The sequence below is a fragment of the Sinocyclocheilus anshuiensis genome, unplaced genomic scaffold, assembly GCF_001515605.1.
Source record: "Sinocyclocheilus anshuiensis isolate Anshui unplaced genomic scaffold, SAMN03320099.WGS_v1.1 scaffold758, whole genome shotgun sequence".
NCBI lineage: Eukaryota > Metazoa > Chordata > Actinopteri > Cypriniformes > Cyprinidae > Sinocyclocheilus > Sinocyclocheilus anshuiensis.
Genome location: NW_015548126.1, coordinates 2,430,145 through 2,445,116, shown reverse-complemented (window position 1 = coordinate 2,445,116; position 14,972 = coordinate 2,430,145). Strand labels below are relative to the sequence as shown.

The 14,972-nt window shown below is 34.3% G+C and overlaps 1 protein-coding gene across 1 annotated transcript in view; it reads left to right on the top strand.

Annotated features, from left to right (window-relative positions):
* The window catches only part of LOC107704783 (tripartite motif-containing protein 3-like), a 22,544-nt gene extending 7,585 nt beyond the window's left edge, over nucleotides 1-14,959 (top strand). The window contains exons 2-14 of the mRNA XM_016507809.1: nucleotides 4,791-4,964; nucleotides 6,426-6,666; nucleotides 7,484-7,635; nucleotides 7,891-8,071; nucleotides 8,801-9,148; nucleotides 9,886-10,276; nucleotides 10,629-10,732; nucleotides 10,837-11,004; nucleotides 12,059-12,227; nucleotides 12,311-12,370; nucleotides 12,703-12,773; nucleotides 12,857-12,997; nucleotides 13,725-14,959. Coding sequence (XP_016363295.1) covers nucleotides 4,819-4,964; nucleotides 6,426-6,666; nucleotides 7,484-7,635; nucleotides 7,891-8,071; nucleotides 8,801-9,148; nucleotides 9,886-10,276; nucleotides 10,629-10,732; nucleotides 10,837-11,004; nucleotides 12,059-12,227; nucleotides 12,311-12,370; nucleotides 12,703-12,773; nucleotides 12,857-12,997; nucleotides 13,725-13,877 — 2,325 coding nt within the window. The 5' untranslated portion in view covers nucleotides 4,791-4,818 and the 3' untranslated portion in view covers nucleotides 13,878-14,959. The remainder of the gene's footprint in view (nucleotides 1-4,790; nucleotides 4,965-6,425; nucleotides 6,667-7,483; nucleotides 7,636-7,890; nucleotides 8,072-8,800; nucleotides 9,149-9,885; nucleotides 10,277-10,628; nucleotides 10,733-10,836; nucleotides 11,005-12,058; nucleotides 12,228-12,310; nucleotides 12,371-12,702; nucleotides 12,774-12,856; nucleotides 12,998-13,724) is intronic.
* Nucleotides 14,960-14,972: the final 13 nt, after the last annotated feature.

Sequence of the window (14,972 nt, the reverse complement as noted above, 5' to 3'; positions counted from 1 at the left end):
GCGAAGGAAAGCGAGGAAAAGAGGGAAAATTCAAACGAACAATTGCTTTACGCCGAATTGCCGTTATTTGAAAGTGAATGTAAAATGTGCACGCCGCTTTTACAAGCTATTTAAAAGATTTTATATGCTATTTGTGGAGCAGCAGTATGTCTTAAATACTCATGGCACCGTATCGCCATATGCATTGACAGTAGCAAGTTTCTGTACTTGCTTGCAGCAGCAGCAATAATCTATAACTACAGCTATAACCAACAGCAGCAGCAATTCAGCAGCAGCAGCGTAGCAGATCTATTCCGCCAAGACCAAATACATTAACATTGTCATATCCATCACCATGCTAAAATCTTCAGAGGGTTGTCATGATTGAAATATATATATTTGCATATTGCCCAACAGCCTATTTTAATGTCAGCATCATCCAGAAAATGTATTGTTTTATCTGTTGATCCCTTGTTCCGTTTCTCTGCAGAGATTCAGCAGTTTTGGAACTGATTGGATTTAACATGCTTAATAGAGTCTCACTGACTGTCATTCATCCTTCTGGCACTCATTCTGTCTTCATTATCATTACTGCTTTTTATGCAAAATTAGTCCTGTTATTACAAAACCTTTTATTGAAAAGTAATGTTTGCATGTGATGTGTGATGTTTGCATTGTGATGTATGCATTTTCTACTGATCATGGTAGCATTAGGGGCTATTCACACAGAATGTGTTTTTCCACTACACTGCTTTTCCATTGTTTTTCTATGTAAACATGCACTAGAGTAGTGGTTCTCAATCAGGGGTCCGGGGCCCAATAGGGGGCTTCAGTTAACTTCCCAGATGCCTTAAAATATTAAAAACAAACCGTACAAGCTAAAACAAGCATTGAAATAAGCTACAACCAAAATCAAGATGTTTCTTATTTTAATTAACCCCTTTAACAACTGTTTTTTTTTCTTTGAAAACCTGCATATATGAAGAAGCCTAGTTTAGTTTAATTTAATTATCTAGGCTTGGAAAATTCATGTAAATGAATAAAATGTCAAGCTCTAAAATATTTCATTGGGTAAAAATTGTAAGTAAACATTTTTTTTTTTAATATATCCTTAATCCTTGCATGTGTCATGGTACTGTCATGAATGTGTATCGAATTCTGACACAGAAGAGAAGCAATTGTTGAATAAAAGTCATTACTTTTGTTTTCTTTGCACACAAAAAGTATTCTCGTAGCTTCATAACATTACGGTTGAACCCCTGATGTCACAGGAACTATTTTAACGATGTCCTTACTACCTTTTTGGGCCTTGAACGTGGTAGTTGCTTTGTTGTCTATGCATGGTCAGAAAGCTCTCGGATTTCATAAAAAATATCTTAATTTGTGTTCTAAAGATGAACAAAAGTCTTATGGGTTTGGAACGACATGAAGGTCAGTAATTACTGACAGAATTTTCATTTTTGGGTGAACTATCCCTTTAATTTAAAAGAAGTTCAGTTTTAAAAAAGACTAGGGCTGTCAGTCGATTAAAATTTTTAATCTAATTAATTACAAGATGTTTCGATTAGGCTAATTAATCTAATTAATCGCAAAATTAATTTTACTGTGAAAATAGCCACAAAAGATTATTTACAACTATTTTTGTGTTGAATGAGAAAGTATCAAGTAGACATTACAAATTGTAGCTTTAGAAAGAAATATTTTATTTAATTCAACATAAATTACACATAAGCATTTAAGCTATAATGGCCTAACATAAACTATGGAACATAAAAGGATATTTTGAGAAGCATCTCAGTATTTTTTGTTCATACAATGAAAGTCATTGGTAACCATAAACAGCTTTGTTACCAAGTCTTCAAAATACCTTCTTTTATGTTCCACAAAAGAAAGTTTTGAAACGACATGAGGGACGTAAAAGAGTAAATGACAGAATTTAAATTTTTTAAAAATGATTATTATTATTTTTTTTATGAAATGATACTCTAAATAAGAAACTCAAACTACCAGCAGATGGCGGTAAATGTCTTTGTGATTCGATTTGTTCAAACGGCTGATTCATTCAGGAATTCAGTAAACGGCTCACTTATGAATGAACCTTTGATTCATTGATTCACACGATTCGTTCAAACCGCGGATTCATTCAGAAACTAAACACCGCTGTGTTGCTCTGAGACGCACAACAATTCTGCTATGGCTTTAAAGGTAATATGTTGTCTGCAAAATTGAGCAAAAACGCATAATATTGTTTAAAATATAACACAATATCAACTTCTTATTTACTGAACTGTTGTATAAAATCACATTTAAACCACATTTTCGGGACAAAATCAGCACTCGTGTGATATTGCTCGCTGCTCCTGTAGCATTAATATCGCTTATCATATGATATAAATATGAGACAAAAACACATACAGGGTCATTTTTGCACCAATATCTTGAATTTAGGACATAACTGCATTTATGGAGTTGTTGCCCTGCATCATATTTGTCAACAGTCAACTGTATAAAATGTAAGATGATGTACAGGTCGATCTGGGGGCGGGGCCAGTGTGTTAACTGCATTAAAATATTTTAATAGCGTTATTTTTTCATAACTAATTAATTATGTTAACGCGTTAAACTGACAGCCCTAATAAAATCTTGATAACTTCCACAGCGCATATTTAAAGGGGTCATATGATGCGATTTCAATTTTTCCTTTCTCTTTGGAGTGTTACAAGCTCAATGTGTTTTTTGAACCTTAAACCGCATAAACACATTTCATTACACCAAATACACAAAATAATGTTCTTTTTAGCAGAATTATATGACCTCTTTAAAGCAGAAATGTGTTTCTTTTAAACAGCCCCGTAATTCACCAAATGATCAATGGTTGGAGAAGAGCCAAATCTAGATGGGTTATGCTGCCAAACATATTTTGCGTTTTTTTTAAAGTGTTGGTTCAGGTGTCTAGATGGCAGTGCAGTGATGCTGTACGGTCAAAACAAAATATGCCAAATCCAAGAGGTCCGCTGCTTTTTTGGATGTCCGTTGCCTGATTTGCATAATTCCTTTAGTGAACTTGTGCTAATACAAAACAGCCGCAGACGTGTGCAAACAAACAATGTTATCGGCGGGTGAAATTTATTGTTAGTAAAATAAGCTGCAAAAGACACAGGCACAAGTGGAATGTACAAAACATGGTGACATTAATTTTTAAGTAAATATAATGGGCGATATATTGTGTCACCAAAAATGATTGCGGTCATGTACATATATTGCGCTTTAATTGGATATATTGATTATTGTGACAGGCCTAGTTGCAACATGGAATATAAAGGCCATATTTTCAGTAGACAAAATCCTCAAACTCTAATCCTAAAATTGAGAAAAACAGAATCAGATGTGGGTCAGAGTTGGAAAATCATGGCAGACGAGGTAGCGCATGGACACTTAAACAGCAAAAAAAACATGTGCTCACACAAACACATCCACACAGACAGACAGACATATGACTCTCTCAATAACAGAAAGACTGTTATGTTTTGGGCATCATGGGATTTCACATCCCATTTGTTTTTGTGGAAGATAAACTGATGCTGTATGCACATTCATTGATACTGAAACAATAACATGTTGTTAGTAGATGGAGGGATCAGGGTTAATCTGTTCAGTCTGAGCAGACAGATGTTCACATGGATGTGTGTCATGGATATAGCTGATGGCTACAGCTGTTTTCTATTTTAATATAATATAAAAATGTCATTTGTCTTCAGTGTCACATGATCTTTCTAATATGCTGATTCAGTGCTCAAGAAATTATCGATGTTGAAAACAGTTGTGCTGCTTTATTTTTTGTGGAAACGTGATAATGTTTTTTTTTTCTTTAATAGAAAGTTCAAAATAACAGCATAAATTTGAAAAATAAATGTTTTGTAACAATATAGATGTTTTTTTTTGTCTCACTTTTGATCAATTTAATGCATTGTTGCTAAATAAATGTATTAACTTCTTTCAAAAATAAATAAATAATAGTGCTGTTAAACGATTAATCGCATCCAAAATAAAAGTTTGCTTTTACGTAATATATGTGTGTACTGTGTATATTTATTATGTATATATAAATGCACACACATGCGTCGATATATTTAAGAAAAATGTCATATTTATATATAAAATATTTATATTTAAATATAATATAAATTGGATATAAATATAAAAATGTATATACATGTTTGTGTGTGCATTTATATATACATAATATGCACCGTACAATCACGTATATTATGTAAACACAAACTTTTAGTTAATTGAGATTAATCGTTTGACAGCACTAATAAATAAATAAATAAATCTTATTGACCCCAAATTTTTAATGGTGGTGTATAGAGAAATGTGTTGCCACTTTTCAAATGTTTGTTGTATATTGTTTTACCCTTGTCCTGGACCCAGGCTTTCAATATGAAACTGTATCATACAATTTTTGAATTATGACATTTATAAAACTGGAGGGCGTATTTGAGATAAATTATGACACATGATCAAGCATCTGTGTAAATAATATTCATAGAATAATTTAACTGTGCATAATTTCTAATGAAACTGTGTTTTGTAATTGTGCAAATTTTGCTAAATATTTTTATAAAATTGAAATAGTTGTGGATATATTTCATTGTATTTAGTGCTCCTTTAAAAATGTAGTCGACCCTTGTCATGCATAAAAACCTTTATGCAAGTTTCCCTTTGCCTGCATAGACATACATGGGATTGTACAGATAGACCTACAGCTGTATTCAAAGATTACCGTTCTTTCTGTCTCTCTCTTATAGTCTGAGAGGCCTCTGTCTCTTCACTTGAATGCCTCTCACGATGGCTAAGCGGGAAAGTGGCAGCACCAGCCCGGTGGTGCGTCAAATAGACAAGCAGTTCCTGGTGTGCAGCATCTGTCTGGAGCACTACCACAATCCCAAAGTCCTGCCCTGCCTGCACACCTTCTGCGAGAGGTAAACTGACACATCTCAATAGAAAGTGCCTTGTGTATGAATGAACAAATGATTACAATCACGCAATCATAGCCTGAATGCTGCTTTCACAATATGCTAAAGACTGTCTGTGTTCACTGGTTTGGAAGAAATCTGCTAAATGCTGCCGCTTCGGGGGTGTGCCTGTAAAATCACAGCAATCTGGTTGACTTGAAGATGATCCAGTGTGGGGAATAACTAACTAAAACACTAAAAAACACTCAATTAACCACATTTTTAGTAGCATGATAGTAGCTCGACCTTTTTCAGTAGCAAAATGCTTTTTCTGGAAAATAGCAGTGTACATCTTATTATTTTTTTGTAATGTTGTATTATAGCAGAGCAAACTAAGGTGATAATCCAACATGCTTGTCTGTCCACCTGCTCTGATATTAAACATTTGGGAATTTCATTTTAGTGAACCAGTTCAGTCCCCATCCAAATTTCCATTTCCATTTCTTTTTATATAGCAATATAGAAAATAATATTTATTATAATTCTACAAAATAATATAATAATTATTAAATTAAATTATATTGCATTTTAAATTAAAATTAATGTATTTTTCTGAATTGTACACTTGTTAATACTTCCACAGCCTAACCACATTGAATTAATATTCAGAATAGCCACATTGAAAATTTTACACAATAATGTCATATGTATTAAAAGAAAAATAATAATAAAATAAAAGACATTTATTTATTTTTGAATTGCCAAAGTGCACAAACAGTCTAGCAACATTCTGCATTTGAAATTAATTATATATAATATTGAGTTAAAATGAGTAATATGTATATGAAAAACTATTACTGAGTGATATGTAACACAATTTAAATATTTGTGACAGATGTCATTGCCTTCACCTCACAGTGATTGGCTGCCGCCCATTGTTTTTAGCCTCTCATTTCTATAATTTCAAAATTCAACACTCTCACCACTTGGTCTACTCTGTTGGTCTGCTGCTCTGCTCCTATAGAAAATAAATGAAAAAAACCCTGTCCAGCTCCAACGCGCCAGTGCACATGCACAGTTTGACTTAAAGCTCTTCCAGGGCTTCCTAAATAGTAACAAAGCAATGTCACAGATGCTGGATTTTGCTTTAGAATGGCTGTCGTATGACATCATGTTTCGAATCCACCCAGTAAGGCAAAAACAGAGATGACTGTATTCCCTCTGCCGTCACTGAGCTGGAATGTGAGCCGCAGTTTTTTTCCGCTTCTGTCAACAAATCATGTGTCCTCACATGACAGTTAATTGCTCTAATTTTTGTTACTTTATATCGTCCTGTCAAAATATTTACGACTGTAATTTAATGAGACTGAAAAATTGAACACAGACAGACCACGAGTCTCAGGCTACGCCCAGTGCATTTACAATCCATTTGACCTTGGAGGGAAATCTTTACAGCTTGCACTTGTTTTCACACTCTTATCATCACAGATGCCTCCAGAACTACATCCCCCCTCAGTCCCTGACCCTCTCCTGCCCGGTGTGCAGACAGACCTCCATCCTGCCTGAAAAGGGTGTTGCAGCACTGCAGAACAATTTCTTCATAACTAATCTGATGGAGGTGTTGCAGAGGGAGCAGGACTGCACCTGTCCTGAGGCCTCTAGTGGGCTGGAGTCAGCCGGTGCTGCTACATATGCCCCGCCCCTCTCCTGCCCCAACCACGAGGGCAAGGTAAGCACGCACACATCCTGACAGTGCAGTACAGGCCTCCTACTACGAATGACATGTACATACTTCACTGGTGATAGGAAAAGTATACACTTTTGAACAAGTGGTAAGGCTGTGCAAGTATTGGGACAATAGTTTCAAGTGGGAGATATTATATATTATTATTATTATATATATACTGTATTATATTAGATGTAATTATTTGTAGTTATGTGCATAGGAATAACCCAAGCAAATTCTTATTTACCAGCAGTGATATTTTAGTATTATAGTATATTATAGTATTTATTAATATTTTGAATCAGCTTTCATTTTTATATTTTCAGTTTTCCTTTTAATTTTGAGTTTTAATAATCTTAGTACTTAAACGTTTTTTTTTATTTCAGTAAGCTACCAAGGCTTTTCAAGTTCAAGTTCTTCATCTAATATTTATATTTATATTGATATTTATATTATATTTATATTGATTTATTTTTTAAGTTTACTAAAACAATTTTTTAGTTTACAATATCAACACTAGTAATTTACTAGTGGAAATATTTATTAATTTATTTTAAGTTTTTTTATTTATTTATACAATACATTATACAATTATTATACAATTACAGTAAATTATACAAATACATTATAATTCACAAAAACAACACAGTGGAAGTATTTATGAATTTATTATCAACGGTTTTTTTTCTCAGCTATTTACAGATAAGATATGGAGAGAGCTCATAAAATATGAAGTGTAAATAGCATCTGTGCTACTTAAACTGAGTCTTTACTAATCTTTGTGTGCAGCATTTGAATGAGTTTTTGTCGCCCTCTGCAGGTGATGGAGTTTTACTGCGAGTCTTGTGAAACGGCCATGTGTTTGGAATGCACAGAAGGAGAGCACAGAGAACATGTGACTGTTCCACTGCGGGATGTTCTGGAGCAGCACAAAGCTGCATTGAAGAACCAGCTGGATGCTATTCGCAACAGGTTCATGCAGCCAAGAATAATACCAAGCTCACTGTTAAACTGAGCCAGTATTTAAAGCTCATATTTTAACCCATTCTTTATACTGTACACTGAACCATTCTTTTTTTTTTTTTACTTACTTTTTAATACTACAATTTTGGTTTCCCTTCTTTTTTTTTTAAACATTTTTATGTAGTTACTGTTGTGTTTGCAAAGCTCAGCTGCTTGAGTCACATCATGACCTGACTGAACGTTGTCCTCATTCTGCATCCGCAGGCTTCCTCAGCTGACTGCAGCTATAGAGCTGGTAAATGAGATCTCCAAGCAGCTAACAGACAGGAAGAATGAGGCAGTGACGGAGATCAGCAATACGTTCGAGGAACTGGAGAAAGCACTGCATCAGCGCAAGACTACCCTCATCACTGACCTGGAGAACATCTGCAGCACCAAGCAGAAGGTGAAAAGCTTACTCCTTACATACAGTACATATATATAGGGAGAGAGATCGTATTTATTTTATAGTATTTATTCATATTTTGAATTAGCTTGAATTAATTGTATATTTTCAGTTTTCTACTTACAATTATACTAAATATTTTCATATTACTACATATCAAAATTGAATTATTATTTATTTTTATTTTTATTTTTAAATTTATTTTAAATTTTCATGCATTGATTTTGATTATATGTATTCAAATAATTATTTATTATTTAAATATTGTGTAAAGAAATTGAACATACATTTTCACATCTCTAATATCTAAAAATAATTTAAACAATAAATGAACATTAATTTCTATTTTATTTTATTTTTATTTTATTATTTGATGTGCATACGAGTACATCAAGCAGATTTTTATTTATTTATGAATAATTCTGAATTAGCTTTTATTTTATAATTTTTTTTTATTTGAACTTTGATTTAGGTTTTAATAATTTTGTTGCATAATTTTTTTCAGTTTTAGTTCCAGTTACTAAATAATATATTTTTAATTTTATCTCAGTTAGCTGCCAAAGCAACATTTATTTATACATGGAATAATTTTTTTTTTTTAAAGTTTAAAGCTCAGATATTTTATTACATTTTATTTTATTTTATTTTATTTATTTTTTTTTTTGTTTGTTTTATTGAATTGAATTGAAGGGACATCTGTAATTATATCAAATGCTTATGTTGCTGCAGGTGCTGCAGGCCCAACTCACTGCACTACTTCAAGGGAAGGAAAACATCCAGAGCAGTTGTAGCTTCACAGAGCAGGCGCTAAACCACGGCAGCCCCACAGAGGTGCTCCTGGTGCAGAAGCAGATGGGAGAGCGGATGGGTGTTCTGGCCCGCCACGCCTTCCCTGAGCAGCCCCATGAGAACGGCCACCTGGACTGTCAGGTGGAGACAGAGGGGCTGCGCCGCTCCATCCAGAACCTGGGAGTCCTGCTCACCACCAGCGCCGTGGGGCACACCAGTGTGGCTACTGGAGAGGGTCTCAGACATGCTGTTGTTGGACAAAATGCCACTGTTACAGTGACCAGTAAGGTTGGTGATGATGTCACTCTTGGGTTTGAGTTCAGTTTGAAAACATACTGTAAATTTACTGTACTGTACTGTAAACATACTGTACACACACACATATAAAATTCTGGCTGATACCGATATGTAAATAATCAATAATAAATTAATAATTGCTTAGGTTAGGTTAGGGTTATATTTATAGATTTTTAAAATGTAATGTTATTTTTTTTTTTAATTGATTAAAATAATTTATTATTATTAGTTTATTTATTATTGACAAATTATTTATTATTTAAATTTTATGTAATTTTTTTTACATTTTATATGAAAATAAATAATAAAAAATCTGTAATATCTAAAAAAAATATATATTTCTACAATAAACAAAAATGACATATGATTATATATATATATATATATATATGTGTGTGTGTGTGTGTGTGTGTACAAAAAATTAATTTATTAATTTAAAAATTAATTTATATACAGATTATAAATTATTTTGATGTTTTATTTTTTGTTTTATTGTCAGATATATTATTTAAATTTAAATTTAATTTTTTTGTTATTGACTTTTATAAAATACAATTTCTAATATCACTAATGTCATTTTGATGACAATGATATCAAGATATCAAGATACAAACCACTGGTTGTATCAAGATACAAACACAAACTGGTTATTTCAGACAGACTGTCCTTGTAATAAATGCTGTAGCTTGATTTAAGTTTGTAACGAAATCCTCCAACTGCTTCCCTAGGACAAAGACGGTGAGCTAGTAAAGACTGGAAATGCTGCACTGAGGGCTCAGATCAGCGGTCCAAATGGAACCGTCACCGAAACGGACATAACAGACAACAAGAATGGCACTTACGAGATCGGCTACACTCTCCGCTCAGAGGGCGAGTTCTCCTTCTCTGTCCTGCTCTATGGGCAGCCAGTGAGGGGCAGCCCCTTCCGCCTGCGGGCCGTCAAACCCTGCGACGCCCCGCAGTCACCCGATGACGTGAAGAGACGCGTGAAGTCACCCGGAGGAGGTGGAGGGGGTGGAGGACATGTGCGCCAGAAGGCGGTGCGCAGACCCTCAAGTATGTACAGTACAACGAAGAAGAAGGAGAATCCCATTGAGGATGAACTCATCTACAGAGGGGGTGAGTAAAGAGTTGCAAGGTTGTTGTTTTTTTTCTCAAATTGTACTTCAGATTGTGTCCTGTATGCCAAAAATGTCATATTTTCAGATACGTTTCAGATCGCCCTAAAATAAAAATGAATTTTTATGGAATTTTTTTTATGGAAAAATTATATTATATATAATATAATTATGTAATGGAAATTCAGTTGTCAAAAATTTGGGAACAAAGAAATGTTTTTACGAAGATAACAGTGCTATACTGTTTCAGTCTTTTAAGTTGGCCTGTAAAGATGAAAAGGTCCTTTCTGCATTCTGCTTGATTGTTGGCCTGCGTCACAATTTGTCAATTGACGTCTTATTTGATGTGACAGGGACGAGGGGTCGAGAGCGGGGGGAGTTCTCCAACCTGCAGGGCATCTCTACCACCAGCAACGGGCGGATTGTGCTCGCTGACAGCAACAACCAGTGCATACAGGTGAGAATAAACAGCCTGATGGTAGCCTTTAACAGATGGATATATGAATAAATGTGTACCACTTGGCCAGAATAATTTATATGCTGCATTCTGTGATCTTCTAGGTGTTTTCCAGTGATGGTCAATTCAAACTGAAGTTCGGGGTCAGAGGTCGCTCCCCTGGCCAGCTCCAGCGCCCCACTGGCATTGCAGTGGACATGAATGGTGACATTATTGTAGCCGACTATGACAACAGGTGGCTCAGCATCTTCTCTCCAGATGGCAAGTTTAAGGTCGGTTACATTTCTTTCATGATAATTTTAATTAATAAAAAAAAAATATAGCATTCTGCTTGATTGTTGGCCTGCGTCACAATTTGTCAATTGACGTCTTATTTGATGTGACAGGGACGAGGGGTCGAGAGCGGGGGGAGTTCTCCAACCTGCAGGGCATCTCTACCACCAGCAACGGGCGGATTGTGCTCGCTGACAGCAACAACCAGTGCATACAGGTGAGAATAAACAGCCTGATGGTAGCCTTTAACAGATGGATATATGAATAAATGTGTACCACTTGGCCAGAATAATTTATATGCTGCATTCTGTGATCTTCTAGGTGTTTTCCAGTGATGGTCAATTCAAACTGAAGTTCGGGGTCAGAGGTCGCTCCCCTGGCCAGCTCCAGCGCCCCACTGGCATTGCAGTGGACATGAATGGTGACATTATTGTAGCCGACTATGACAACAGGTGGCTCAGCATCTTCTCTCCAGATGGCAAGTTTAAGGTCGGTTACATTTCTTTCATGATAATTTTAATTAATTAAAAAAAAATATATTATTATAAAAAAAAAGAATGAAATATATTAAATACAAAATGTATTAAATTGATAATGAAATAAACCTTAGTTCAATATTAAATGATAAAATTAAATTAAACATGATTCTAAAAGTCATAGAACATCCAATTTTTGGATTTTAAAATAATGTTATTTATGTATCATAAAAAAAAGTCAACTTTCAATGTTTGAGTCAGCTTTCAAACATTAAAAGCGTTCCATACAAAAACATGTATTAAGTATATTTTAGACATTTCTAGACATGCCTTTATTTAAAAAAAAATTATAAAAAAAAATAATAAATAAATGTATAAATAAATATTATTAATATATAATATAAATATTAAACATTTACAAATTTTACATTAAAACTAGTACAAAACTCTTACTCTTAAAAATGTTTGAACTTGCTTTTTCCAAACATCAGATAGCCTTTACTAATTCATGTTGCTTGTGTTCCATTGATCTGATGAATTGGTGATGTGCTAATATGTTGTCTTGCTTTTCTGGCAGAATAAAATCGGTGCAGGTCGGCTGATGGGTCCTAAAGGAGTGGCCGTGGACAAGAATGGTCATATTATCACGGCAGACAACAAGGCCTGCTGTGTCTTCATTTTCCAATCCAACGGCAAGCTGGTGACCAAATTTGGTGCCAAAGGAACATCAGAGAGGCAATTTGCAGGTAATATATTCTTATTTGTCTTCAGCATTGAATTCATGGCCAGATCATGTTTTAATCAGATGTTCCTTTCTGTTTCTCTGCAGACAAAAGTACTCCAAATACACCGACAGAGCCAAAACAGAGTAAATCTGGCCCTGCCTTCAGTGAGCATTCAACATTATTCATTTTTAGTTGATTTATTAGTTTCATTTTGTGCAGTTAGATTGTATTATTGATTATTGAATGAGGTCATCTTAAAATGATATAGAAAGCCTTGTAGGATAATTGATTATCCACATGAAGAAAGCTATGCTGAGAGATTTTTATTTTTTGGTATGTAGGTAGGGGTTGCATGATTCAAGTGTTCTGTGTTGCTGGGTATTTCCTTAGAAACAAAACAGCATGTTGAGAATGTAATGGTCTCTCTCTCTCTCTCTCTCTCTCTCTCTCTCTCTCTCTCTCTCTCTCTCTGTCTTTCTCCTTCTATGGCCATAAGGTCCTCATTTTGTGGCCATAAACAACAAGAATGAAATTGTTGTGACAGATTTCCACAATCATTCTGTTAAGGTACGGTAAGCACTTCTCTTTTACTGTGTAAATTATTCCACATGTCATAACCTGGATTGTTTTGGATTTATGGCTTCTTGCAGGTTTACAATGCTGATGGCGAGTTCCTGTTTAAATTTGGCTCGCATGGCGAAGGGAACGGCCAGTTCAATGCACCCACCGGTGTGGCTGTAGATGGCAATGGGAATATTATTGTTGCAGACTGGGGTAACAGTAGGATACAGGTAGGCTATTCATTTTTGTCATTGAGTAATTAAATTCAAAAATGATGTAGTAACTTTACAGTTTATAGACGAGTTGAGACAGAATTCAAAATGTATGAATTTCATTGCTTTAGATAACAAAAGATCAAAACTAATAGCAGCTGCAAAGTATGATTACGCTGAGACATTTTTTTCTATTCCAAAAAAAATGCAATTACTTTCAGCTTTTCCTTTTATTTTGTAACATTGTTATATATATAATTTTTATTCACTGTAAATTATAAAATGTATTACACTTTTTTGCCTTTCAGCTACCTAGCTGTATTTTATTTCTTAATTTCATTTTATTTTTTTAACATATATATTTTAATTTAAAAATCTATTCCACTTTTCTAAGACATTTTTGCAATTACTTTCAACCACCTAGCCCTATTTTATTTTATTATTTTATTTTGTATTTAATTTTTTATTTTATATCTTATTATTATTATTTAATTTACAAAAAAAAAAAACATTTTTATTTTTTTTAGACATTTTTACAATTGCATTTTATTTTCTAATATAATTATATATATTTTTGTAAAATATTTTATTAAAAAAACTATTTTTTACTTTCAGCAAATAATTTTGAGTTTTATAGTACAATTACATTTTGAATTTAAAAAAATGTTTTTTAGAATTCACTTTATGGACATTCATTAAAAATGTTGATACTAATGAATTACTAAAAGTTCCTTTTGTTGTTTAGGTGTTTGACAATTGTGGCTCTTTTCTGTCGTACATCAACACGACGGCGGATCCTTTGTACGGTCCGCAGGGTCTGGCTCTCACGTCAGATGGCCATGTGGCCGTGGCGGACTCTGGAAACCACTGCTTCAAAGTCTACCGATACCTGCAGTAAACACTCACCGTGATGGAAGAGTTCATATACTGTAAGCTCTGACAGTCTTCTTTGGCATTTCATGTTTTCCTTTGCACAAGTCTCTGCACACAAATTTCCAGCCATCTGACTCATGCTGATGTGAACAAACCCAGGGCTTCATGAATGTTGCATCCCTATTTGATCAATTTGCATTGATTTGTTTTAACAGTCACTTCCTAAATGAATGTATACCGAACCCAAGCAAGTAATAACACAGTCGCTGTGAATATAACAGTGATCGAGGGCAGCTATCGGTGTGCTTTCACAAAAGTCTTTCTTGAAAACCTTAAAAGCTGCTTGACAAACCCCTCTAAATTGCAGGGAACAAAATGGTGGTCAATGTTTTCTGGGCAAATCATTAATGCAACAGCTTAAGAATGACCTGCGGATGGCGCTATCTCACATCAAACTGGCCTTTTGTGCATTGACTAGCAGTACATGTGTATGCGTTCGTATCATATGGTGTAAATCTGATCGCCATTGATTTGCTGTAATATGGTTTTGGAGATCCACTCTCTCTTAGTGCGCTGAAGCTCAATATTAAAGTAACCCGGCTGTCAATGTGCTTTAGTAAAACTGCTTGTAGGTTCATCGTGCCTCTGATTTTAAAAGCTACGCCTATACGTCACATGGGCTTTCCACATAGCACTGACCACAACAGCACAACTGACATATTGCATGCGTTTTATTCACGTAAAAAGGTTATAAAGCAAGTTTATTTATTTTGTAAACAATGGTTAATAATGTTATTTTTCGAAGTTGAAGTGTTTTGTTTATCTGCAGTTCAATGCCTTCAGTGGTTTTCACAAGGTGTGCAAAGCTAACGTGTTGTGAAATACAACCGAGTTTTTTTTAATGCACATGATAGTCACCTTGTCATTAAAGGGAATGCAGATATGTCATATGAAGACACCGGAAATATGAACATTAAAAAGGGAAAATGAAGTCACACAGCCACAAAATTCATAAAAGAACAATTTGCAGGGTACTTGCCATAGTTTACCATATTACTGAAGCATTTACTACTGTTTTTTTTTTATTATTTTTATTTTGTTTTTCTATGAATGTAATCAA